The following is a 24,460-nucleotide window of genomic DNA, read 5'->3' on the forward strand; positions in this document are numbered from 1 at the left end:
CACAGTACACAGTACACAGTACACAGTACACAGTACACAGTACACAGGCTGTAGCCAGCCCAGCTCAGAGTCAGTCACCAACACTGAGGAGATTCTAAATCCCCTGTTTATACTGGGCTTCCTGATTGGCCCAGGTTAACAACCCCAATCAAGAACCTCACAGTCAACAAGATCCACCTGATTCCAATCACCACAGAGACCTTAGCAGAATTTCCTTGCAGAAATGCAGAGGTCCATGTTTTCATTTTTGAAAAAAGGCAGGGATGGCCATCTGTGTAAGATTGCCACTCCCTGGAAAATCTGGCCCTTAGAATCTCTGAACACTAGGAAATTGCACAGCAATGTAAAATAAGCTATATGTATAAAACAGCTGTGGACTAAAGACAGCTATGTGCAGAATCTCTGTGGTGGCCCTCCCCATATTTCCTTGTATGGCCTCCTTCAAGTCCCTAAACGAGGCTGGCAGTGAATGTATCCTTTGGCTGATGAAAATACATTGGAAACTTGGTAATTAAACCTTCACATCATGACTGACTGAAATCAGTAGAGATGATGGCCGTGTAGTGTTTTCGCTGGACTGTTAATCCCAAGGCGCAGGTAATGTTCTGGGGACCTGGGTTCGAATTCTGTCATTACAGATGGTGGAATCTGAATTCAATAAATATCTGGAATTAAGAGTCTAACAATGATCATCAATGTACTGTCGACTGTCAGGAAAACCCACTTCATTCACTAATGTCCTTTAAGGAAGGAAACTGCCATCCTTACCTGGTCTGGCCTACATGTGACTCCTAACCCTCAGCAATGTGGTTGACTCTTAACCGCCCTCTGGGCAATAAATGTTGGCCTTGCCAGTAACACCCATGTCACATGAATGAATTTTTTAAAAAAAAATCAGTACAGTAAAAGGTCTTTTCCGATGTAATTTGCAAACATTTTTAAGCATACCTTTTTACATTAAGTCCTAAGTGCAATATAACATGATGATAAACTTTGTTCATTTTTGACAGATCAGCAGGTCCCCTCTTTATATGTTAGCATTTCTATAAAAACTCTCAAAGCTGATGAACAGCAATTCTATACTGGACTCTACAACTCCTACCTCAGTGAGTAAGTGATAGGTTAGATTCCTGGTTGCCTGCGCTGTAATGTTAAATCCTTCCAAAATGTTGAGGGCTGCAATAAGTGCAGGTCCTGCATGTGGGGCTGGAGCAGACAGCACAAAGTGACCTGTAAAACAGCAGAACGTAAAATGTAGTTTACAGTTACAAAACAGAAGTGCTGCATTTATGTAGCACCATTCATCACCACCAGATGTATCAAAGTGCTTCAAAACCAATGAACTACTTTTAAAGTGTAGCTATTGTCGTAATGTAAAATATAATTATAATGCAATAATCAGAATCCACCTGCCAGACAACAGTGTTTTCTCATACAAAAATAAAAAAAACTAGAGAGGGGGAGATGATGGCCTAGTGGTATTGTTGCTAGACTATTAACCCAGAGACAGGTAATGTTCCAGGAACATGGATTCAAATGCTGCCATGGCAGATGGTAGAATTTGACTTTAATAAAAATCTGGAATTAAAAGTCTAATGATGACCATGAAATCATTGTTGATTGTCAGGAAAAACCCATCTGGCTCACTAATGTCCTTTAGGGAAGAAAGCTTGACATCCTTACCTGGTCTGGCCTACATGTGACTCTAGACCCAGAGCAATGTGGTTGACTCCTAACTGCCCTCTGGGCAATTAGGGAGGGGCAATAAATGCAGGTCCAGATAATGATGCCCACATTCCCTGAATGAATGACAAAAGTGATCTTCCTTTCACATTGGTATTTCTATCACATAAAGATAGATATGTGCAGAATCTTCCTACATTCTCTTGTGTGGCCTCCTTCAAGTCCCCAAGCGAGGGTGGCAGTGAACGTATCTGATGAAAATACATCGGAAACTTGGTAATTAAACCTTCACATCATGACTGACTGAATGAAATCAGTAGAGGTGATGGCCTAGTGATGTTTTCGCTAGACTGTTAATCCTGAGACGCAGATAATGTCCTGGGGACCCGGGCTCTAATTCTGTCATTACAGATGGCGGAATCTGAGCAAGCCAAAGAGCAAGAAATAATGGGCACAAGGTGGTGTTTTCTCCCCAACAATCTCAGAGATATTGGTGCCAACAGTTAATCCAAGCTAACACTATAGTGCCTTGGGAAATCTGATCCCACACTTCAAATACAGAGACAAGATATTTCTGAACTCTAGGTTCAGATTTAATTTACCCCTCCCAACCTATTCACAGAGATTTATTCAAACCTTGGTATGATCCTTCAACAGGCTTCTCAACAATCACGCTGTAATTAGCAAAATCCTCCACAGACAGCACTCCACCTCTACTCTGAACCTGGAGGTAAAGTAAAGTAAATTGAGTCAGTTTTAAGTGCTCCACCATATCCAAATTGGTGTCATGAGCCCTGAAGACAAAAATTCATAACTATCATAAAAAAAGCTTTCATCCAAATTCATTGGGTAATAGGGAAGACAAAGGAATGTTGGCCTTTATTTCAAAGGGAATGGAGTTTAAAAGTAAGGAACACTGAAAGAACTGTGGATGCTGTAAATCAGAAACAAAAACAGAAATTGCTGAAAAATCTCAGCTGGTCTGAGCAGGTCTGCTACCAGACTTGCTGAGCTTTTCCAGCAATTTCTGTTTTTGTTAAAAGTAAGGAAGTTTTACTGAAACTGTACAAGGCACTCGACAAACCACAGCTGGAATACAGTGAAGAGTTTGGGGCCCTTTACCTAAGGAAAGATATACTGGTATTGAAAGCAGTCCACACAAGGTTCATTAGGCTGATCCCAGCTATGGACAGATTGTCTTATGAGGAGAGGTTGAGTAGGTCATAGAGTCATAGAGATGTACAGCACAGAAACAGACATTTTGGTTCAACTCATCCATGCCGACCAGATAACACAAATTAATCTTGTCCCATTTGCCAGCATTTGGCCCATATCCCTCTAAACCCTTCCTATTCATATACCCATCTAGATGTCTTTTAAATGTTGTAATTGTTGCAGCCTCTACCACTTCCTCTGGCAGCTCATTCCATACACTCACCACCCTCTGCGTGAAAAAGTTGTCCCTTAGGTCCCTTTCAATTCTTACCCCTCTCACCTTAAACCTATGCCCTCTAGTTTTGGACTTCTCTACCTTGGGGAAAAGACCTTGGCTATTCACCCTATCCTCATGCTTTATGTAAACTTCCATAAGGTCGCCTTGGACCTGTGCTTGTTGGAATAAAGAAGAATGACAGGTGATCTTATGGAAACATACATAGTTCTTTGGGGACTTGATAGGGTAGATGCGGATTCTCATTGTTCCTTTCTAGGACCAGAGCGCATAATCTCAGCATAAAGGATTGCACATTTAAGACAGAGATGGGGAGGAATTTCTTCCATCTGAGGGTAGTGAATCTGTAGAATTCTTTACCACAGAGGGATGCTGAGGCAGGGCCAGTATTCAAGGATGAAATAGACAGATTTTTGATCAGTAAGGGAATCAAGGATTATGGCGAAAAGGCAGGAAAGAGGAGTCATAGAGTCATACAGCACGGAAACAGATCCTTCGATCCAATCGGTCCATGCCGAACATAAGCCCAAACTAAACTAGTTCCACCTGCATATTCCTGGCCCATATCCGTCCAAACCTTTCCTAATCATATATCCATCCAAATGTTTTTTAGAAGTGGTAATTGTACTCGCACCCACCATTTCATCAGGAAGTTCATTCCATATGCAAACCACCCTCTGTGTAAAAAATTTGCCTCTTATGTCTTTTTTACATCTCTCTCCTCTCATCTTAAAAAGGTGCCCAATAAAAACCGAAAGAACTGTGGGTGCTGTAAATCAGGAACAAGAACAAAGTTGCTGGGAAAGCTCAGCAGGTCTGGCAGCATCTGTGAAGGAGAAAACAGAGTTAACATTTTGGGTCCGGTGACCCTTCCTCTGTTCTGAACAGAGGAAGGGTCACCGGACACAAAACGTTAACTCTGTTTCTTCTTTCACAGATGCTGCCAGACTTGCTGAGCTTTTCCAGCAACTTTGTTTTTATTAAAAATGTGCCCCCTAGTCTTGAAATTCCCAATCTTCAGAAAAATACAAGTACCATCAAATCTATCTATACCTCTCATTATTTTATAAACTTCTCCAAGGTCACCTCTTAACCTCCTACGCGCCAGTGAAAAAAAGTCCCAGCCTATCCAGCATTTCCTTATTACTCAAACATTCTATACCCAGCAACATTCTGGTAACTCTTTTCTAAACCCTCTCCAGCTTAATAATAACCTTCCAGGGAGACCAGAACTGGGCACAGTATTCCAGAAGAGGCCTCACCATTGTCCTGTACAACCTCAACATAACATCTGAACTCCTATACTCAAAAGGACTGAGCAATGAAGGGAAGTGTGCCAAATGCCTTTTTAACCATCCTGTCTACATGTGACACAAACTTTAAAGAACTATATACCTGCACCCCTCGGTTCCTCTGTTCTACAACACTACCCAAGGCCCTACCATTAATTGTGTCAGCCCTATCCTTGTTTGTTGTACCAAAATGCAAATCTGCTGTTTTTCAGCCCATTGATCGATTCGATCAAGATCCCTTTATAATTTTAGAAAACCTTCTTCACTGTCTACAATGCCACTGACTTTGGTGTCATTATCAGATCAGACACGATCTCATTGAATGCAGAGCAGACTCAACGGGCTGAATGGCCTACTTCTGCTCCCATGTCTTATGGTTTTAAGTACTTTACTGAAAAGTGTACTGCCGGCTGTAGAAGTAACACTTTGAAATCAAACGGTTGCAGTATTTATCCAATAGCTAAACCCAATAGTAACTGATCAATAGTGAATCATTGAGTGTATTATGTTGTTGGTTCTACCCATTGATTCAGTCCATAGGAATATATTCCATAGAAATCCTACATCAGTAATATCTCATCCTCACCAATCTGATTGCACAATGTCCAGCATCATTTGCAGGTCCTCAGATACTGAAGTCCAAACACAGCAATATCTGGACATTATCCAGATTTGGGCTGACAAGTGGCAAGTACATTTGCATACAAACAAGTGCCTGGTAATGACTGTCTCAAATAAGAAAGAATTTAATCATTGTCGCTTGACATTCAACGCATTATGATCGCCGGATTCCGAACTCCCAATATCCTGGGGGTTACCATTGATCAGAAACTGAACTAGACAAGCCATATAAACACAGTGGCTCCAACAGCAGGTCAGGGGGAGGGAATCCTGCAATGAGTAACTCACCTCCTAACTCCCTAAAGTCTGTCTAGTATCATAAGGCACAAGTCAGAAGTTTGATGGAATAATCCTTGTTTGCCTGGTTGAGTGCATCTTCAACAACATAAGAAGTTTGACACCACAAGGTCAAAGGAGCCCACTCAATTGGCACCACATCCACAAACATCCACTCCCTCCACCACAGATGCACAGTAGCAGCAGTCTGTACTGTCTACAAGGTGCACTGCAGAAAGTCACCAAGCTTCCTTAGATAGCACCTTCAAAACCAATGACCACTTCCATCTGGAAGGACAAGGGCAGCAGATACATGGGAACACGACCACCTGCAAGTTCCCCTCCAAGCCACTCACCATCACAACCTGGAAATATATCGATATTACTTCAGTGTCACTGGGTCATAAACATCAAATCCCCTCTGTAATGACATTGTGGGTCTACCTACACCAAACGGACGGTGGCTGTTTAGGAAGGCAGCTCATCACCACCTTCTCTAGGGTCTGTAGGAATGGGTAATAAGTGCTGGCCCATACTGCAATGCCCACAGACCAGAAACAAAAACCAAAAATAAATCTACTCTGACCGGCTGAGTAAGTACCTGTTACATACTATTTCACCAATATTAAACAAAATGAATTTTTAATTTCTACTGCAGCCAATCAAGAGATCCTCATGCTTAAAATTATTGTATTGACAAAATTAACTCTTTACCTCAGAAGCCATCTCCTCTGTTACATTTCCACTGTAAAATGCTGAAATGCCCCCGAAACCAACAGCGCTGAAAATTGCTGCCAAGTCCAAACGTTTCATGAAAGCTCCTGGATGTAACGGTTGCCCCTGTGGCAGGAAGGTTTCATGGAAAGTATCTGACATATTGGAGTCCTTAACTTGATTGATCGCTTTAGCTGGAATAGTTTCAGTCAAAAGAAAAATTTACACAATTAGATCAGACCACCAAAGCAACCTGATTCACTTTATAACATTCTCAGAGAAGAGAGATTTCATTAATTAGAGAGATGTGCATTGACATTTTAATACCTTACAATGAGATACCTGGGGATACACTAAAATCAAATTGTGGCATTTGCTGGATTGATTTAATAAACTAGAAAGGAGGGTCTGACTTGAAACATTGTAGACCATTTCTTTTGTACTTCACGCCTCAATCATGCTCTCTCTTTAGCTCGGTAACTCAGCCACTTTGTGGCTCTCTCAAAAGCAGATGACCAGAAAATATAAAACAATGTGATCTTTCTGATATGGGCTATTTCTTCCTGCCCATCCCCACCCCTCCATTCCAGATCATCTCTCAGTGACTCCCCTAGATTCAGATCTCACGATTACCCAGCTCAGAGTTTTCCAGCTAACGTGCTCAGTTATCTACGATTCTGTTTTGTCCTCATGCCCAGGTCTCCTAAATCAGCTAAACGCAAAATGCTGGAAATCTGAAACCAAAACAGAAAATTCTGGAGAAACTCAGCAGGTCTGGCAGCATCCGTGGAGAGAGAAAGAGAGTAAATGTTTCAAGTCTGCTGTGCAGCCTAAAGCAAAACATTGCTATAATTAGCTACTATTTCCCTCTTCCTCGTTATTAAGTCCTCAGCTGTATTCTTCAGCAGTGCCACACTCACATTAGGTACTTTCTTTCTGGAAATATTTCCACAGAAAAACCTTGCTGCTGTTTCTATGTTTCTTGGCAATTTACTTTCGTAATCAATTTTCTCCCTCTTTATTAGCCTTTTGGTCACTGGTTCCTGGTTCCTAAAATATTCCCAATCCTCTCGCCTACCACTCATAATTGAGACTTTGTACGCCTTGGTTTCAATTGGCTACTCTCCTTGACCACCTTGTTAACCACAGTTGATTCATCCTTCTCATCGAGTCCTTCCTTTCAATCAGAATAAATTTTGCTGAATGTTATGAAATCTCAGTTTAAACATCTGTGACTGCTCATCCACTGACCTTCCCCTTGGTCTAGTTTTCCAGCTTGCTTTGGACAGTATTTTCTTCATTCAAGTTGAGGACACTGGTTTGAGATCCAAGTTGCTCTGCCTCAAACTGAATTTTTACATTCTACCATATTGTGGTTGTTACCCCTCTGTAGGATCCTTAACCATAATTAATTCTAGAAATTCATCTTCCATGTTACCATTGACCATCAGATTTGACCAGTCAATATGCAGATTTGAAATCACTGGTGAGAAATTTTAGTGACTTTCTTACAAGCCTCCTTTGTCTGTCAGTGAGGCTCTTCAAAGGCCAAGGGATGACTCCCAGCTATGACTTCTTTCCCTTGCTAAACCTTAATTCCATCCAAACTGAATCCATATTACACTCTATTGCAACATTACTTCCCAATGCAGTGATTCCTTCCTTCATTCATTAACAAAACTACCCCACCTCCTCTTCCTTTTTGCCTATTCTTCCAGAATATCAAAATACCCTTGAATACCGAATTCCCAGTTTATGTCTCCCTGTAACCAGCCTCCGTGATAGCTACCAAGTCACGTCCATATATTTCTATTTGTGCCATTGACTCGTCTATCGTGTTACAAAAACTGAATGCATTCAGATAAAAAGAGCTTTAAATTTATACTTTTACTATTATCGCTTACTCTAATTCTAATTTCTGCTGCATTCTATGTGCATCTTCTACCCCTTCCTGTCACACTTTGATGATTGTCTGCCTCTCCACTATCTTGCACCTCTGCTCTTTTGTTTTTGTTTGATTTTTTAAATTCCCCTTCAATTCAACCTTCTCCTCCACTAATGAATATAAAGCCCTATCTACTCTATGCTCCTGGTTATATGATTCACAAGGACACCAGTCCTAGCATGGTTCAAATGAAGCTCATCACCATGGACCAGCTCTTTCTCTCCTCAGTGCTAGTACCAGTGCCCCATGAATTGAAACCCATTTCTCCCACGTCAATTTCTGATCCACACATTTACATCTAACCTTATTTATTCTTATTTACTTATTTTCACGTGGCCCAGGTAATAATCCTGAGATTAATACCTTTGTGGCTCTACTTTTTAAAATTTAGCTCCAAGCTGCTCAAAATTCCTCATGGGAATCTCTATCCTAGTCCTACCTATGTCACTGTACATACATGGACCATGACAACTGGATCTTCGTTCTTCTACACAAATCTGAGCCAAAGTTCCTCAACACATGCAATAGATGTGGTCACCATGGATTGCACTGGTGTTCACCAGCTCCTACATACTGCAGCTGCAACACATTGCCTGCCCAGCTATGCCTATTCTATTTCATTTATATACATCCAAATTAATTGAAGTTAATTTCTTAAATGTACTCTCCAGTTGCAATAATGTTTTCTGATTTAAACCATTCATTTAGTCAAAAGGGACACTGAAGAAATACACACAAATCTCCTATCTGTTTTTCTGCAGATGTTGCACTTTGGGTCTGATGGGTAGGAACAGGTTTTTATCTTCCACTGTCCTTCTCACACACCCCTGCTCTTCTCTTTAAGAAGCTGCTGTCCTGCTCTCTCTCACGCTTTTTATGAAACTACTGTCCCGCTCTCTCCTGACTTTTATGAGGTTGCTCTCTCTCTCTCTAACACACACACTCTCTTTGCGAATCTGCTGTCCCACTCTCTCTCACACTTGTGATGTGCAGACGGAGTGAGTGAGTGAGACAAATAAAAGTCCCCAAATACTAAAAAGCATACTTCAAGAAGTCTCCGGACGAGCCTTCGGGGGTGGGGGAATATTTTGAGCCGATTAGAAATATGCTCAAAACACTTAAGTACTTTTCAGGAGTTTCACAAAGTTTTACACATCGGGGATTCTCTGTCTTCTTCCACCTTTTAGAAATGTTGTCACCTTGTATCTATATCTGCTAGATCACCCGTAGTGTATAGAGGAGCTTAGATGGCCAAGATGCATTCAAACTACAGAAAGGGGTGTGCACAGCTCAGACCATCACGGAAGCCAACCTTCCATCCCATGGATTCTATTTACATGGCTCGCTGCCGCAGAAAGGCTGCCAACATCAAAGACCCATTGCACCCTGGTAATTATCTCCCATAACCTCTTCCGATACAGAAATCTGAACACACGCATAAGCAGGTTCAGGAACAGCTTCTTTCTGATCGTTGAATGGACTCTAGCCTCAAATAATGTAACCTGCAATGTAACCTATATACCTCTAAGTCTTTTTGGTCTGTACATCCTTTGCTTGCTGTGATCTGCCTGCACCGCTCATAAACAAAGATTTTCACTGTATTTTGGTACAAGTGACGATAAAATCAATCAGACTCTCTTTCTAATTTGTTTCTAGGAGAGCGGTCATAAGAACCTTGTCCATTGAATTTCATATCTTGTAAGAAGTGTTATTGCACCTACCAAGTTCTTGAGTCACATTAAAACCTTCTCGTGCAATTTTCGCTGCTGCAGCCATCAACTCAGACCAGGAGATTCTGGAGAAATGAGAAAATAACAGGAAATTCTCATCACTCTCTTGAACAGGGTATGCGCTTCCTCATGTTACAATATTTTAGTCAATATTTAATCGCCACAAATTGCAATGTGAACACTCCCTATTCAGCTTTCACATGTAAATGATCACAAGATAGCTGCACCCTGCGAAATGAGTTCTAAAGATTGCCTCCTAAATGCATCGCTGCCTTTTGTAAATGAAAAGCTTTTGCTAACTAATTATTTTATTCACCAGGGGATTAAGGAATGTAGAATTAGGTCGCAGAACAGCCTTAATCTAATAATTGAGCAGGCTCAAGGGGCGAAATGGACTCCTACTGCTCCTATGATTGTGAGTAATGACACGAGCAATTTGATAGCGCAAAAATAACTACAGATTTTGTTTAGGGGATAAATCTTATTATTCAAGCATTCACTTCACCATAATGTTTGGAAATTGCACTTGAGCAGGGTTCTCCAGTTAGAAAATTAAAATGGAGCTTCATTTGAAGTAGCTTAATCTGTGACTGCTCATTTAGCATTCTACTGTTTAGTACGCGCGCACTCACTTTTCTACTTTATTTCAATTCCAGAGTTCCAAATTTTACACAATTATGAGATTGGGTGAGGGGAGGGGGTAGGAAGACATTCTTTTTCATTCTGTTAATTAAATTTCAGTGAATTAAACCCAATCCCATTGGATTATTTCAGTTGGAGAAGTTGCAACCGTTGTTACAAAGCCATGTAAAAAGTATTCACAAGGAGATTATGGCCTTTCAATCTCCAAATTCCTTTGTCAGTTTTGCTTTTCAGCAATGCTACGGTTATAACAGCCAATGCTAAAAAATCTGCACTTTTTTTCTCCCTCTCTTTCCAAAGACTGGAGTAAATTATTCTGAGTGGTCAATTTTCAGTTCCTGTTGGGCACAAATCCACAGACAAAAGTGCCTGGGATTTGGCACACTGGTCATTTTGAACCAGAGAAGTAGCTGATGTGTGAAATAGGCAAATCACATCAGACAGTCCGGTGCATGCCTCCAAGAATGAATTCAAGACGAACGTACAGAATAATTGGAAATGTAGACCTGGGCAAGCTATTTGATCCTTCCTTTTTCTTGTGTTAACGCTTGTTAGGGTGACATAACAGAAAGCGTTTCTAAAAAGCAATCTTGATACAGCTTCTCTTTTTGATCTTTTAGCAAAGTATTTAGACAATATTTTCAGTTAGTTAGGGATGCACATTGAAGGATACAACTTATTCAAAGAAAAAGACTCAATAAGCCAGTGTTGACTTTCGCAAAATAGCCCTGAAAATTGCATCTATGTCATGTGTCATGCCTCTTTTATGTTTAAAAAATGTGTTATTATAGAGCCACACTAGTCATTTTGCAGTTAGAACCTGAAAATCAACTCCACAGTGTGTCTTTTCAGGCCATCACAAACTCTGGATTCTGTCAGATTCAGCCACTCAACCTGGGCTGTGACTTTTTAAACTAATGCCTGTTTTCCACTAGCACTTTAAGCTTTAGGCCAACAGTTGCAAGATACACTCTCAACTCGCCAAAGGAAAAGCAGCTCCTTCAATATAATTATTTTCGTAGAAAAGAATAACAGATTTCCACAGGATTGCTACCACAAGGTGCCAAGGTTCAATATTTCAATTGTAATTAAGAAAAATCAAGCATTTTGATCCAATTCAAAAACAAATTGATTTGATCATGGAGCAGAAACTTGTATAACAATGTTCTCGGTTTACCTGCCATAGAGTTGATGGGCCTGATGCAATCCTTGCATCATTCCTGGGACAGCTACCAAGAGACCAGGCTGCATAGAGAAGGAAAGAAGACATCATCTATATATACATATATATGTAGTGGAGTTCTCCTAATACAAATCTTCTGTTCAGACTTCTCCCTGAAATATTCGATTCTCCCCAAATTGTTGGGCACTTTCAGTCCTCTCAGACATCTCCATATCTGCTATCGACAATTCTCACCAGCATGAGGAGCATCAGCAGACCATGTGGTGATTTGTTCCATGGTTTCTGCAGGCTGTTCTTGGAAACAAAGTCAGGAGCTGGAGATCCTGTAATCCCGCCAGGGAGGTTTTTGCCAGGCCTCCTGGAGCAGGAGTCAAGCAATTAACCAATGTAGCCTGCCTGTAGTTGGGAAGCGGTGGTGGTGGCGATGGAGGTGGTTGGGGGCATGGTGGAGACAGTACCTTCCAATGGTCGAGTTGGCCTCCCTGTAAATTTCTGCCCCAGTTGTAAATGAAAAACAACATCATTTAAACTCAAATTCCAACATTTTAGATTATTGGTAGAAGCCAAATTATCCAGCACTGTTCACAGGAATGTAGGCATTAGCCTTTAAGCCTACTGTGTCATTCAGTAAGATCATGGCTGATCCAGTCTTGGTCTCACCTCCAATTTCCAGTCTCTCCCTTAGCCCTCGGCTCCCCTGTCTATCAAAAATCTAACTGACTCTATCTTGAGTAAATGTAAAGACTCTGCTTTCACAACTACCTGGGGAAGAGAATTCCATTGATTAATGACCATCTGAGAGGAAATATTTCTATTAATCTTCATCTTAAATACGAAACCTCTTTTTCTTGGCCAGCTCCCCAATAGGATTTATTTTCCCAGTAGTCACACTGCCAGACCATCTTGCATGTTTCAATGTGTTTATCTCTCATTTTTCTAAACTTCAATGGGTAAAAGCCCAGTCTGTCCTACCTTTCCTCATAGGATTACCCCCATATCCCAGGATGAGTCCAGTAAAGCATCACGTTAAGTATTGTACTAAGTGACCTAACAGTAAAATCCAATGCCATACATTCAGGTGATTTTTCTGAAGACGAGGTTTTATTATTTAAAGACATTAAAAATAGCAATAAAAGAATAAAGTGACATTATGACCATGGGTTTACTCTTATATCCATTTCAGAATAATCAGTTTGAAGGAACGGAAGTGTTTTGTATTTCCTTTCATGCTGATTCCATTCCCCTTATGTGGTCATTGCCTTGTCAAGCATGATCCTTTAGAGGGTGAGCAGGTAGCTTTCCCCAGATTGATCTCGGCTATGAAGCAAGCAATATCGTTTCGAACAAAAATAGAAGTTGCTGGAAAAGCTCAGCAGGTCTGGCAGCATCCATGGAAAAAAAATCAGAGTTAACGTTTCGGGTCCAGTGACCCTTCCTCAGAACTGACGGTAGCTGGGAAAATGTCGGTTTATATGCAGAAAATAGAGAGGGGGATGGGGTAGAGGGTAAACGATAGGATAGAGCCCAAAGAGACAGAAGAGCAGTTGGATAGATAAAGGAGTTGCTAACGATATCATTTTGAGACTGGAAATTCTGCAATGAGTAACTCACCTCCTCACCCCCCAACAAAACTAAACACAATCTATCAAGTACAGGTCAACATGGATGAGTACAACTCAACTATTGCAACACCATCCAAGACAAAGCAGCCTGTTCGAGCAAAACCCCATCCACCACCTTCAATATTCACTCCTTCCACCACCGACACACAGTGCTAGCAGTGTGTACCATCTATAAGGTGCATTGCAGCAACCCACCTCTTCTGCGGTACTGTGTCCAGTTCTGGTCGCCCAGTTATAGGAAAGATATTATTAAGCTGGACAGGGTTCAGAAAAGATTTACCAGGATGTTGCTAGGAATAGAGGGCTTGAGTTATAAGGAGAGACTGGATAGGCTGGGACTTTTCCCACTGGAGCGTAGGAGGTTGAGGGGTTACGATATAGAGGTTTATAAAATCATGAGGGGTACAGATAAGGTGAATGGCAGGTGTTTTTTCCCAAAGGTTGAGGATTTCAAGACTGGGGTACATATTTTTAAGCTGAGAAGAAAGATTTAAAAAAGACATGAGGGGCAACTTTTTTTACACAGAGAGTGGTTTGTGTGTGAGTGAACTTCCAAAGGAAGTGGTGGATGTGGGTACAGTTACAATGTTTAAAAAGCATTTGGACAAGTTCATGAATAAGAAACATTTGGAGGGATATGGGCAAATGAAGGCAGCTGGGACTAGTTTAATTTGGGATTATGGTCGGCATGGACTGGTTGGATCAAAGGGTCTGTTTTCGTGCTGTATGGCTGTCTGAATCTATGACTCCATGGTTCCTTTGACAGCACCTAACAAACGTGTAACCTCTACTAGTGAGATCATTAAGGACAGCAGATGCATCACCACCTGCAAGTTCCCCTCCAAGTCACACATCCTGAAATCAGAGGTGAATAGATTCTTCATAAGCAAGGGGTGAAAGGTTATCGAGATTAAGCAGGAAGGTGAAGTAATCAGATTAGCCATGATTTTATTGAATGGTAGGAGCAGACTTGAAGGGCTGACTGGCATACTCCTGCTGCTAATCTGTATTCTTGTAATTAGGGTAGGGCAATAAATTTGGCCTTAACAACAGAGCTTCCATCCCAGGGACAAATAGAAAATAACTCAGGAGTTATTGATGACAAGGTAAATCAAGTATGGCTAAAGGGATAGAAAAGAAACTTCTGGAAAGTATTAGAGAGAGTAACATTAATAGATAAAACAGATATTACATACAAATTCCTTAACCTTTGCTGAGAGCTGACACTTGAGTGCAAGGGGTTGAGTTTTACCTCACAGGGAGAAAGGGGAATCATACTGGGTAACATTTCCCATCTTATCAGCAACCAGCAAGCAGTGCTGGCAATGAACGTGTGTGTGGGATTGCGTCAAGTTCTGTTGAACAGCCTGCTGACACTTTTTGGCAAGTCCCACATGTGAACAGCAGCTCCTTGGGTGAGACATTACAGGGCATCCAGAATGCCTAGAACTTGGGTTGGGACAGGGTATACAGTCAGGCTGGACACAGGGGGCCAAAGGGTGGGTAGTTGTCACTAACTGAAAGCAAAGTGGCTGCAAGCAAGCCACCTTTCAGATCACAGGTGAAACAGTGGATGGTCTTGAACCTGAACAAAATGAATAATGAACAAGTGTCAAAGAAAGATAGTTTACCAAGAAAATTATTTTAACCCCTTTAGTAATTGCAATATTGTTCCAAAGACACTTCTGCACTTGAATCTAACCTTTCATGAGCCAGCTTGCATCCTAAGTTAGAGCAAGTCATTTAGCCTGTGTTTGATGGAGAAAAGACATTAGAACCAAGCCCAATTCTGCCTTTGCCCTGTGTGTACTAGTAACACCATACAGAGGAGTAGACAATCATGCCATGAATGGGCATTGCCCAAGTGAATGATCAGTCACAGAAACACTAGCACATATTATTTTTCTCAATGATGAAGAGGCCAATGAAATGGCTTCATTCGTTCTCTAGTAGGTAACTCATTATAAACTGGATATCAAACATGAGATTTCCCTGTTGTGTACAGCTCTGTGTCAGAACCAAGACAGCTACAGAAAGTTAGAAAGAGCATTGTTATAAGTAGCATTTGGACTACAGGAAGTAAAAGTCATGTAAAAATTCCTAAATGTAATGAATACCTTGAAATAACCATATTAGGGAGAATCACAGTTTATAATTTTGCTAGGATTAAAAGGAAAGCAAAGCAGAAATTGAATGTTGCAATCAAAATTTCTTTGATCATACAAGATTTCAAGTCGATGAGACGAAGGATTTTGACCAATCTCTGGTCTTCCATTGAGAAAAATCCTTGAAGTACCCCACTATAGAGTCCAATTTTATCTTGCATTCTGAAAATGTCAGCTTCACTTCTCCATCCTCGAGTTAATCTCAGAACTATTACAGTGCAGGAGGCCATTCAGCTCATTGTGTTGACACTGGAGTGCACCCCTTATATTGGTGACTCTTTGTACGAAAAAGTTTAATGACATTAGTCCGAGTTGAAGATGAAAATTTCAAAAGTAATCCTTTCATGAGAAGAAGATCCCATTGAGTAGCACTTCTAATGTATTTCTCCAAATAAAATAAAAAGACGGCTAGTAATCCCTTTCAAAGATTGCCTTCTCTCATGACAAACCATGTCTGTGTGATTACCACCAAGATGAAAAATCTAAAGCTACACACAGATGTAATGCATCAGACACGGTGTCCATTAGCCACCAAAGACACAACAGTTTCAGGATATTGTCTATTAATCAGAAGTCATAATATCACAAAATATGGTGATTTAATGAAGGCTGGTGCACCATGGTGTGTTTCCACTAACCCTCAGATTGAAGCATAGATTGTCTACCAAGACTTTGTACAAACTTAATAACTTTGGTCGGGCTCATGACTGAAGCAAATTGCAAATGCCATATGAATGCAAACAGTCTTAAAATGGTATTGTTCAAATTTCCAGACTTAACATTACTGCTATCTTTTGTGGTACACCATTTATTGCAATCTCTCAACTGTTCATCTTTTCTTCTACCACCGTTTTCGATAGTTTCAGCATTGTTAACAGCACAGATCTAACCAAGAACAAGTCCTATGTTCAGTTCTCCAAGCTTCAGTCTTGTGTTTTCCACTTCAGCAGCTTGTAAAGAGCTTCCATTTATTAACTTCAATAGGAAACATGACTAGGGCTAAAAGGATATGAGGTGGTTTCCCTTTGCCTTCCTCCTGTGTTCTTAAACAACCAAAAGTCCACTTCGGGAAGAATCCTCTATCTGTAAGTAGTGCTCTGCCTGAAGGGTCTAACTCCTCTGCCAGCAGCACCAAAAATTCACTGACTCTGCCCTTGACCAAGGCTTACAACCCTGAGCGTAGGACTCTTGCCTTGGATGGTTCATATTTGGGCAGTAACAATCACTCCAAAGTCTTTAAAAGACCACTACCATAACAGTATTCACATTTATTATAAAATGTCATGAGCTTTCCCTTTGTGTGCTATTTATAGTTTGATTATACCATGCGTATATTAAATTCACGAAAAGACTTTGTAACTTATGGAACTCTGTCACTCCTCAGATAAATAAACAGAAAGAAGTACTGACCTTGTCCTTCCAATTATGTGCAAACATCTGTTCCTCAACCTCTGCTGGAGCTGTCTCTCGGAAATCAATGATGAAGCTTTCATTCTTCCTGATATCATGAACTAACATGACACCACCCCTGGAAGAAAGGACAACAAGAAAGGTCATACTGTCAAAGAGTGAGCTATATATATAAACGTGCACACAGATATATATTCTCTATCATTCTCAGCACCCTTTCATCTACTAAAGGTAACGGACATGCAGGACGCAATCCTTTCCAGATGGGTGTCTTCACATGGCACATTTTTTTTGCTGACAGCTGAAGTGGCCAATCTTTAAAAGTCAGGCTTTGCCACATGTTCCACACATGAAGCTACCAGTTGTTGATGCAGGTAGTTCTTTTCGCTGTTGCCAAGCTGGTCACACCTGCCCACAGGAGGCGCTGCCATCTCCCCCAGTCATCAGCTACAGACTCCCACCTGTAAGAATCGACGTTTATGGCCTTAATGTCACGCTTGCCAGCATCGTTTTGGGCTGAGTGACTCCAACTGCCTCACCTTAGAGTAAGCCCTTCCTCCAACCTGCAAACATGCCCCAGATAATGAAGCCACCTCTGTTCAGTGAGTGCTAATAAACTTGGGAACTCTGTCTTTGACAGGACTGGCATGTTTATGATTTTGTCCAAGCAGGAGATACCCAGACAACTAAGACAAAAATTGTTGAGCTTGTTTTCTTGATACTGTAAGTCATCCGTGTTTCATAGACATACGACAAGGTACTGAGAACTCTCAACTTATAAACCATCAGCCCCTAGGTCACTGGTGAATTCATCCCACAACAAACATCTCTGTGCTGCGATTGAGATTTACAAGAATATAGTGTCAATAATGATGCGCCGTTTTGGGCCTGTTAGGATCTGGGCTGATATTTGTTTCGCTTCACAAAAAAAATTACAACTTTCATTTAAATGGCACCCTTATTGGAGAAAACATCCAACTGGGTGGAGAAGGGATGTAAGGACATGTGACCCTTTGTAAAATGGTAACAAGTTTGTAAATAAACATGAATACTTTTCATTAGCGATTCCTTAATACCTACAACACCTACCCTCCAATTCCAGAGCTGTGGGGGTGGACTATTCCTAAGCATAATGCGGACACAATAGCTGCATCCACCGAAGAGCCATCACGATTCAGTATTTCGGTACCAACTGTGGAGCAATGGGCCACATCTGTAACTACTGCACCTTGGTGAAAGATCTACATGGAACAAGAGTGAATGTAGAGTCACAGATGCAAAACGTCCCTTGTTTATGATCGCTGTTCATTACGTTTCTGCAATATTGCCATCACTGCTTCATTCCAAATGGGAATACAGATTAAAAAATCTTGAAAACACCCTATCCACAGGGCTTCCAGTACCCCAGTAAAGATATTGAGGTTTTGTCCGAGTTATGACCTGACTTTATTTCCTGGGGTATTGCTAGCTTAGGGACGTTTCCCCTTTCAGTATGTGCCAGCACTGTGGACCATACCTGACCTGTTCCTTCATTCAGTATAAATAACTTGCACCCTCTTGAGTGCTTAAATACATAAATTTATAACCACAAACAAGCAAGGAACGTTGAGATGCGTCCATCTCACATGGCAATGGATATACTGTTCTAGGGATATGACAGCAGCAAGGACACAGCAAGAGAGTAGATCAGAGGGAAACAACAGAGGCAGCAGAGATTTATGTTGCAGGGAGTGTAGGTGAGGGAGGACTGCACTTCACTTCCTCAGAGTCAGCTCTGGCACTATGGTTGGAGCCTTGCCTCAGAGTCAGAAGGCTTGCGTCCTTCTTTCAGGACATTTGAGCTCACGACTGAGGCTGACATTCCGGTGCAGTATTTAGAGGGGGGCACAGAGGGTGTGGCAAGGTCGGAGGGGCCGACAAATTATTGGAAGACATGTTAAACCAAGGCATGGTCAGCTCCCTCAGATGACCACAAAAGAATCCCCATGGCCCTACTGCAAGGAGAAATAAGTGGTTTCTTCCTGGTGTGCTAACCAATGTTCAATCTTCAACCAGTAAAACAGACAATTTGCTTATTATCAAACTGCAGCTTGTGGGATCTTTCTATGTGCAATTTGGCTGCCTTGTTTTCAACACTATAATCGTGACCACATTTCAAAAGGACTTAACTGGCCTTAAAGTACTCTGGGATGTCCAAAGGTCAGGAAAAGTGCCAACTTAAAGAAAGTCCCTCTCTTTTAGTTTGCAGGGCAGGTAAAACCTTTTGAGTGAACCTTTTCTTAACACAGTGACTGGTAGAACATGTACCTGTGGGTCTCCAAAGTAGATCTGCATAATCAAGGCCACAGTGACTCCAGTCGCAAATGTTAAGCAGGCAGTGATGATAACAGTCAGACCATCCTGGCGACAGGCGCAGTCACCAGAGAAAGGGTCCTTGTTGGTCACACGCAGGGGAGACATCTCCTGACTACCCATCTCAGAGGAGGAGGAGGGTAGGCGTTGAAGGCGAGCTGATTTCAAGAACAGGTCCGGATCTACAAATACAATTATGGAAAGGTTTAGTTTTGGTTTGTCACAATTGGTGATTCTTGGATTTCTACAATGTGCAGCAGGTATGTGCAAGTGAGAGGGCAGAATTCTGTTCTCGTGCTGGGACTCTCGCCAGCTCGCTGCTGCGATGCTGGCTTTGCCTCTTTTCGGGAAGGCCCCTGGACTACAAGATAATCAGGTAGTGGATAGGTCACCAGTGGACTTTACCCCTGAATCAAAGATCCCTGTGGCACAGGTCTTGCCCAATGGGAGCTACTAACCAATCAGAAACTTGTGCAGATCTACTTTGGCCACCATAGGCAGCAATGGCAACTGCCAGAAGCACAGATCGTTGGGAGTCCCAGAATAGGGGAGGGGCCAGGGTTAAGTGGTGTGTGGGTGTGTCTGCGTGTGTTTGTGTGCATGTCTGTGTCTGTGTGTGTGTGTGTGTGTGTGAGCACGTGTGTGTGTGTGCGTGTGCATGTGTGAGGGTGCACACGTGTGTCTGTGCACATGCGTGTGTCTGTGTGCGGGCGTGTGCATATGTATGTGCACATGGGATCAGGTGGAGGGTAAGGAGGTGGGAAATGAGAACAGAGAGTGGTTTTCATTGACCCACCCCTCCTGTACAACCAATCCCTTGATCAGAGATTGAATGCCTTTGTTCAAATCACACCACCCAACACACACCGAAGATTACCAGCTGGTCGCACAGTTTTAAGCCTAAGGCCTAGCAGGAGGGTGGCTTGCAGCTGGGTTAACCTTCGCAGGGTCGGATATTGCCCATAGATGATTATTAATTGGCCAATTAAGGGGCTTAGTTGGCAGTGGGGCAGGAAGGTCAATCATGGGCTGTCCTGTCCAGAACTTCATTCTGGTGGAGATGGAAGGGTTCAAGTACGTCACCTCCCTGCCCAACTAACTGCCCTTGCCACCAGTAAGAGTGAAAGATTCAGCTCAAGGCGTCCATAAGTCTCAGAATTCATGTTTTAATTTAATGCTATAGGCATATTGGTCCCTCTATCTCAGCTCCATATCTTGAGTGTGTCCATCTCAGTATCAAGATTTGCTCTTGGTTCAGAGTAGGTGCAAACATGATGGGCTGAACAGCCTCTACACATGGTTGATTTTGAAATGGCCTAGCAAGTTTAAAGCTGTTCTGTTCAAGTGCCATAAGAGACAAGTCCACATCTTATGAGTGAATGTTTTTAAAAAAGAACCTTTTGTCAGAAGACGGTTTATTTCATGAAGTTTTAGTAGTGTTTAATAATTTGTAAATTATTAATTAATTAAATTATTGAATATCAATTAAATTATGAGTAAACAATTAACCAAATTAATTTGTATTCATTTGTACTTAAAGTAGATTGCTTAGCCCTGTATGTTACACCGATACAGCTTAATATTTTTTAAACATATTTATTGTTTTGATCTCATTAATAACTAGGTCAGTGCCTTTAGTCTTAAGGCTGGGGTTTTTAATGCTCTCTGCATTAAGTGTGGGTGCAGATGACTTGAGGGGTGACTGACTCCTTGTCCTCAACACTAAGATTGATGGATCAAGCAACAATTAGGAACATAAAGTGCTGACCATCAAATCAGGAGTGTTGTCACTGATGTCCTGTGTTCTGCAATCACCCCAACCCCATCCACCTCTGGCTGCTAGCCAATCAGAGGCTGGAAACAGTTCCCAAGACCAGGAGACCTCTGAAGGCCCATGCTGTGAAAACATGAAGGGGTGCAATGATAAGGAGGTGAAGGGGATTAATTTTAGGGGATCTCAGGTGGGGGTTACAAGGAGAAGGGGGGGGAGTTCTGAGGAAAAGAGTAGGAGTTGACTTTCAGCATCCACTGCCCTGATGTGTATCGCTGACCCCAAATGGAGGCCAACACCCCTTCCCCACACACCAATTTCAATACCTGGTCTCCACTTGAGTCACCTGCTAGGAAGACAGATAAATGGGACAACGGCAAGTTGAAGTCTTTTTGGGCTATCAATTGGCCACTTAAGAGCCTTAAATAGCAGTTCAGAAAAGTCAACCATAGCGTTGAGAGTGAACTTAGTGTTACTTTTGTGGATCTCAGTATAAGACTTACCTATTTCACCTTGTCAACTTTGTAATACATGATTAACGCAGTTAGTGCGTTCTAGTGGGTTAATGAGTTTAAGAAGGTGATAATTGTATCAGGAGATAATTAGTCACACTAGACAGAGTTGGGGCCCTTTCGATCAGAGGAGACAAGTTGACACAATTCGCAGAGGCAGGGGTACAACGGTGGGACTCTCGGAACAATCGTGAACAAGAACCCCAGGAACCAAACCCCAAAGAAGAACGCTGACTCACTGACAGAACTGATGAGTCCAAGACTGATCAACTTGGCTAGACACGGGTAACACTGTGTGCAGGTTGTGCATATTATTTGTAACTGGTTTGTTATATGACTTATTAATGAAACATATTGTACTCCCTATTGGTGTCTGTAACAGTTGCTGCTGTTACCCTGTTGGCTTTGGATATTGTCGGCCAGGAGTTGGATCACCAGGGATCTTTCCACCTAGAACTTTCTATCTGAGGTGGCAGGAAGGGGATGGCAATCTCCCCATGACAACCAATAAATTATATACCCTTCCCACCACATTTTCTGCAACTTCTCAGGATGAAAATATCCTGGCAAATGAAACAAGCAGATTGTTGCGAAATTCCAACTGGTCTATTAATCGTCTTTGAAGGAAGGAAAACTACTGTGATTACCTGCTATGACTGATGTGTGACTCAGGTAGCATTGCTGTGAAGCTGCCCTCTGAAATGGTGTAGCGAGCCACACCAAATTTGTAGTAAATTGCTACAAACAATAAACAGTAGAGCACAATAAGTGCAGAGATTCAAGGCGAAGGCTCACCACCACCTTCTCAAAGACAACTAGGCGCCGATAATAAATGGTTTTACAGGACGTTGGTGAGGCCCCTTCCGGAGTACTGTGTCCGGTTCTGGTCGCCCTGTTGTGGGAAGGATATTATTAAGCTGGAGAGGGTTCAGAAAATATTTACCAGGATGTTGCCAGGAATGGACGGTTTGCGTTATAAGGAGAGGCTGGATTGGCTGTGACTTTTTTCACCGGAGCGTAGGAGGTTGAGGGGTGACATTATAGAGATTTTTACAGTCAGGAGGGGCATATGTTGTGGCTGCCCATGCACAAAACGACTGACAGCTGCCCAGGGCTAACGCTGCAGAACATAGCTGACAGTAGTTAGAGCGTGTGGGAAAATATTTGCTTAATATAGTCTCTGCAAGTAGAACAATAATAACTCTGTATAATCAAGATTGCTTAAATGAGATAGATAAGAACAGTTCACACTAATTAGTTCCTTCTCTTGAATTATTTAATCAATCTATCACAACATTTAGAGTAGGTTTTAGTTAAGATCCTTCATATAATCATAGATATAGATTCCAAAATAGTTATAGATCCACTTATATACAAAAAAAATCACCAAAAGCATTAGAGGAAAAGATTCAAACCAGTTTCAGACAGCAAAAGTGCCCCACCCCCTCATCATTACGGGGAGGAATGACAGAGATTAGCAGACATTGGACTGTGGATTGAATAAATACATTAAAACACAACTTGTTAGCTGAAGAATTCTAACATAACTTTGTTGGAACAGATCAAAAAGCAATATTCTTTTGTATTCCCTGTTATGAAAAATGTAAAAGATCCTGAAGTAGTAGGCAAATATCTAATTAACTGGCAGTTAACATGGTGCAGGCAAATGTTAAGATGCGGTACCTGACAGCCAATTACAGAGGGGTAACCTGGCACGGCTGACCAATAGTAATCAAAGGGAAGTGGGTGGGGCATGTGTGCTTTAAAGTGTATAAATTAAGATATTCTGAAACTTTGTGTGTGCCAGTGTGCTGTAAATCATAATAAAGGTTACCTGACTTCCTACCATCGGACTCTCATTGGCAAATATGAGCTCTAACAGTATAGATAAGGTGAATGGCAGGTGTCTTTTCCCCTAGGGTGGGGGGTTTTAAGACTAGGGACCATATGTTTGAGGTGAGAGGAGAAAGATTTAAAAGGGGTGTGACAGGCAACTTTTTTTTTTAAACACAGAGTGGTTCATGTGTGGAATGAACTTCCTGAGGAAGTAAAACAAGGAAACAAAACAGAAGTTGCTGGAAAAGCTCAGCAGGTCTGGCAGCATCTATGAAGGAAAAACAGAGTTAACGTTTCTGGTCTGGTGACCCTTCCTCAGAGCCTGAGGAAGTGGTGGATATGGACACAGTTAAAACATTTAAAAGATGTTTGGGTAAGTTCATGAATAGGAAAGGTTTAGAGGGGTATGGGCCAAGTATAGGCGGGTGGGACTAATTTAGTTTGGGATTATGGTTGGTATGGACTGGTTAGACGAAAGGGTCTGTTTCCATGCTATATGACACTATGCCGATGAATGAATTAAAAGAAAAGCTTGCATTAACGTATTTCTAAAATCTGAAACAAAAGCAGTATACTATAGGAACACAGCAGGCTTGACAGCACCTGTTGAGAAAATAAAGAGTCAAGTGTTGCTTTGTCAGAACTAACAATAGCTGGGAAAGGGTGGTGTTTATGCTGATGACAGGGTGGGGGAAAAGGAGTAAACAGAGTATGCAGAGACTGAGACAACAAGGTGCAGGGCTGGATGAACACAGCAGGCCAAGCAGCATCATAGGAGCAGAGAGGCTGACGTTTCGGGCCTAGACCCTTCATCAGAAAAGGGGGAGGGGAAGGGGGTTCTGAAATAAATAGGGAGAGAGTGGGAGGCGGATAGAAGAGGGATAGAGGAGAGGATAGGTGGAGAGGAAACAAACAGGTCGAAGAGGCGGGGATGGAGCCAGTAAAGGTGAGTGTAGGTAGGGAGTTAGGAAGGGGATAGGTCAGTCCAGGGAGGACGGACAGGTCAAGGGGGCGGGATGAGGTTGGTCGGTAGGAGATGGAGGTGCGGCTTGAGGTGGGAGGAGGGGATAGGTGGGAGGAAGAACAGGTTAGGGAGGCAGGGACGAGCTGGACTGGTTTTGGGATGCGGTAGTGGGAGGGGAGATTTTGAAACTTGTGAAATCCACATTGATACCATTGGGCTGCAGGGTTCCCAAGCGGAATATGAGTTGCTGTTCCTGCAACCTTCGGGTGGCATCGTTGTGGCACTGCAGGAG

The 24,460-nt window shown here is 42.0% G+C and overlaps 1 protein-coding gene across 2 annotated transcripts in view; it reads right to left on the reverse strand.

Annotated features, from left to right (window-relative positions):
* Positions 1-24,460, reverse strand: part of LOC109916054 (glutathione hydrolase 7) — a 71,715-nt gene that overhangs the window by 26,669 nt on the left and 20,586 nt on the right. For both annotated transcript variants that reach the window (XM_048608457.1, XM_048608456.1), the window contains exons 2-9: positions 19,041-19,267; positions 17,823-17,974; positions 16,734-16,851; positions 11,531-11,598; positions 9,703-9,776; positions 6,037-6,230; positions 2,320-2,407; positions 1,103-1,230 (exon numbers count right to left, since the gene is read on the reverse strand). In XM_048608457.1, coding sequence (XP_048464414.1) covers positions 1,103-1,230; positions 2,320-2,407; positions 6,037-6,230; positions 9,703-9,776; positions 11,531-11,598; positions 16,734-16,851; positions 17,823-17,974; positions 19,041-19,267 — 1,049 coding nt within the window. The remainder of the gene's footprint in view (positions 1-1,102; positions 1,231-2,319; positions 2,408-6,036; positions 6,231-9,702; positions 9,777-11,530; positions 11,599-16,733; positions 16,852-17,822; positions 17,975-19,040; positions 19,268-24,460) is intronic.

This window comes from Rhincodon typus, chromosome 19, assembly GCF_021869965.1.
Source record: "Rhincodon typus isolate 14 chromosome 19, sRhiTyp1.1, whole genome shotgun sequence".
Lineage (NCBI taxonomy): Eukaryota > Metazoa > Chordata > Chondrichthyes > Orectolobiformes > Rhincodontidae > Rhincodon > Rhincodon typus.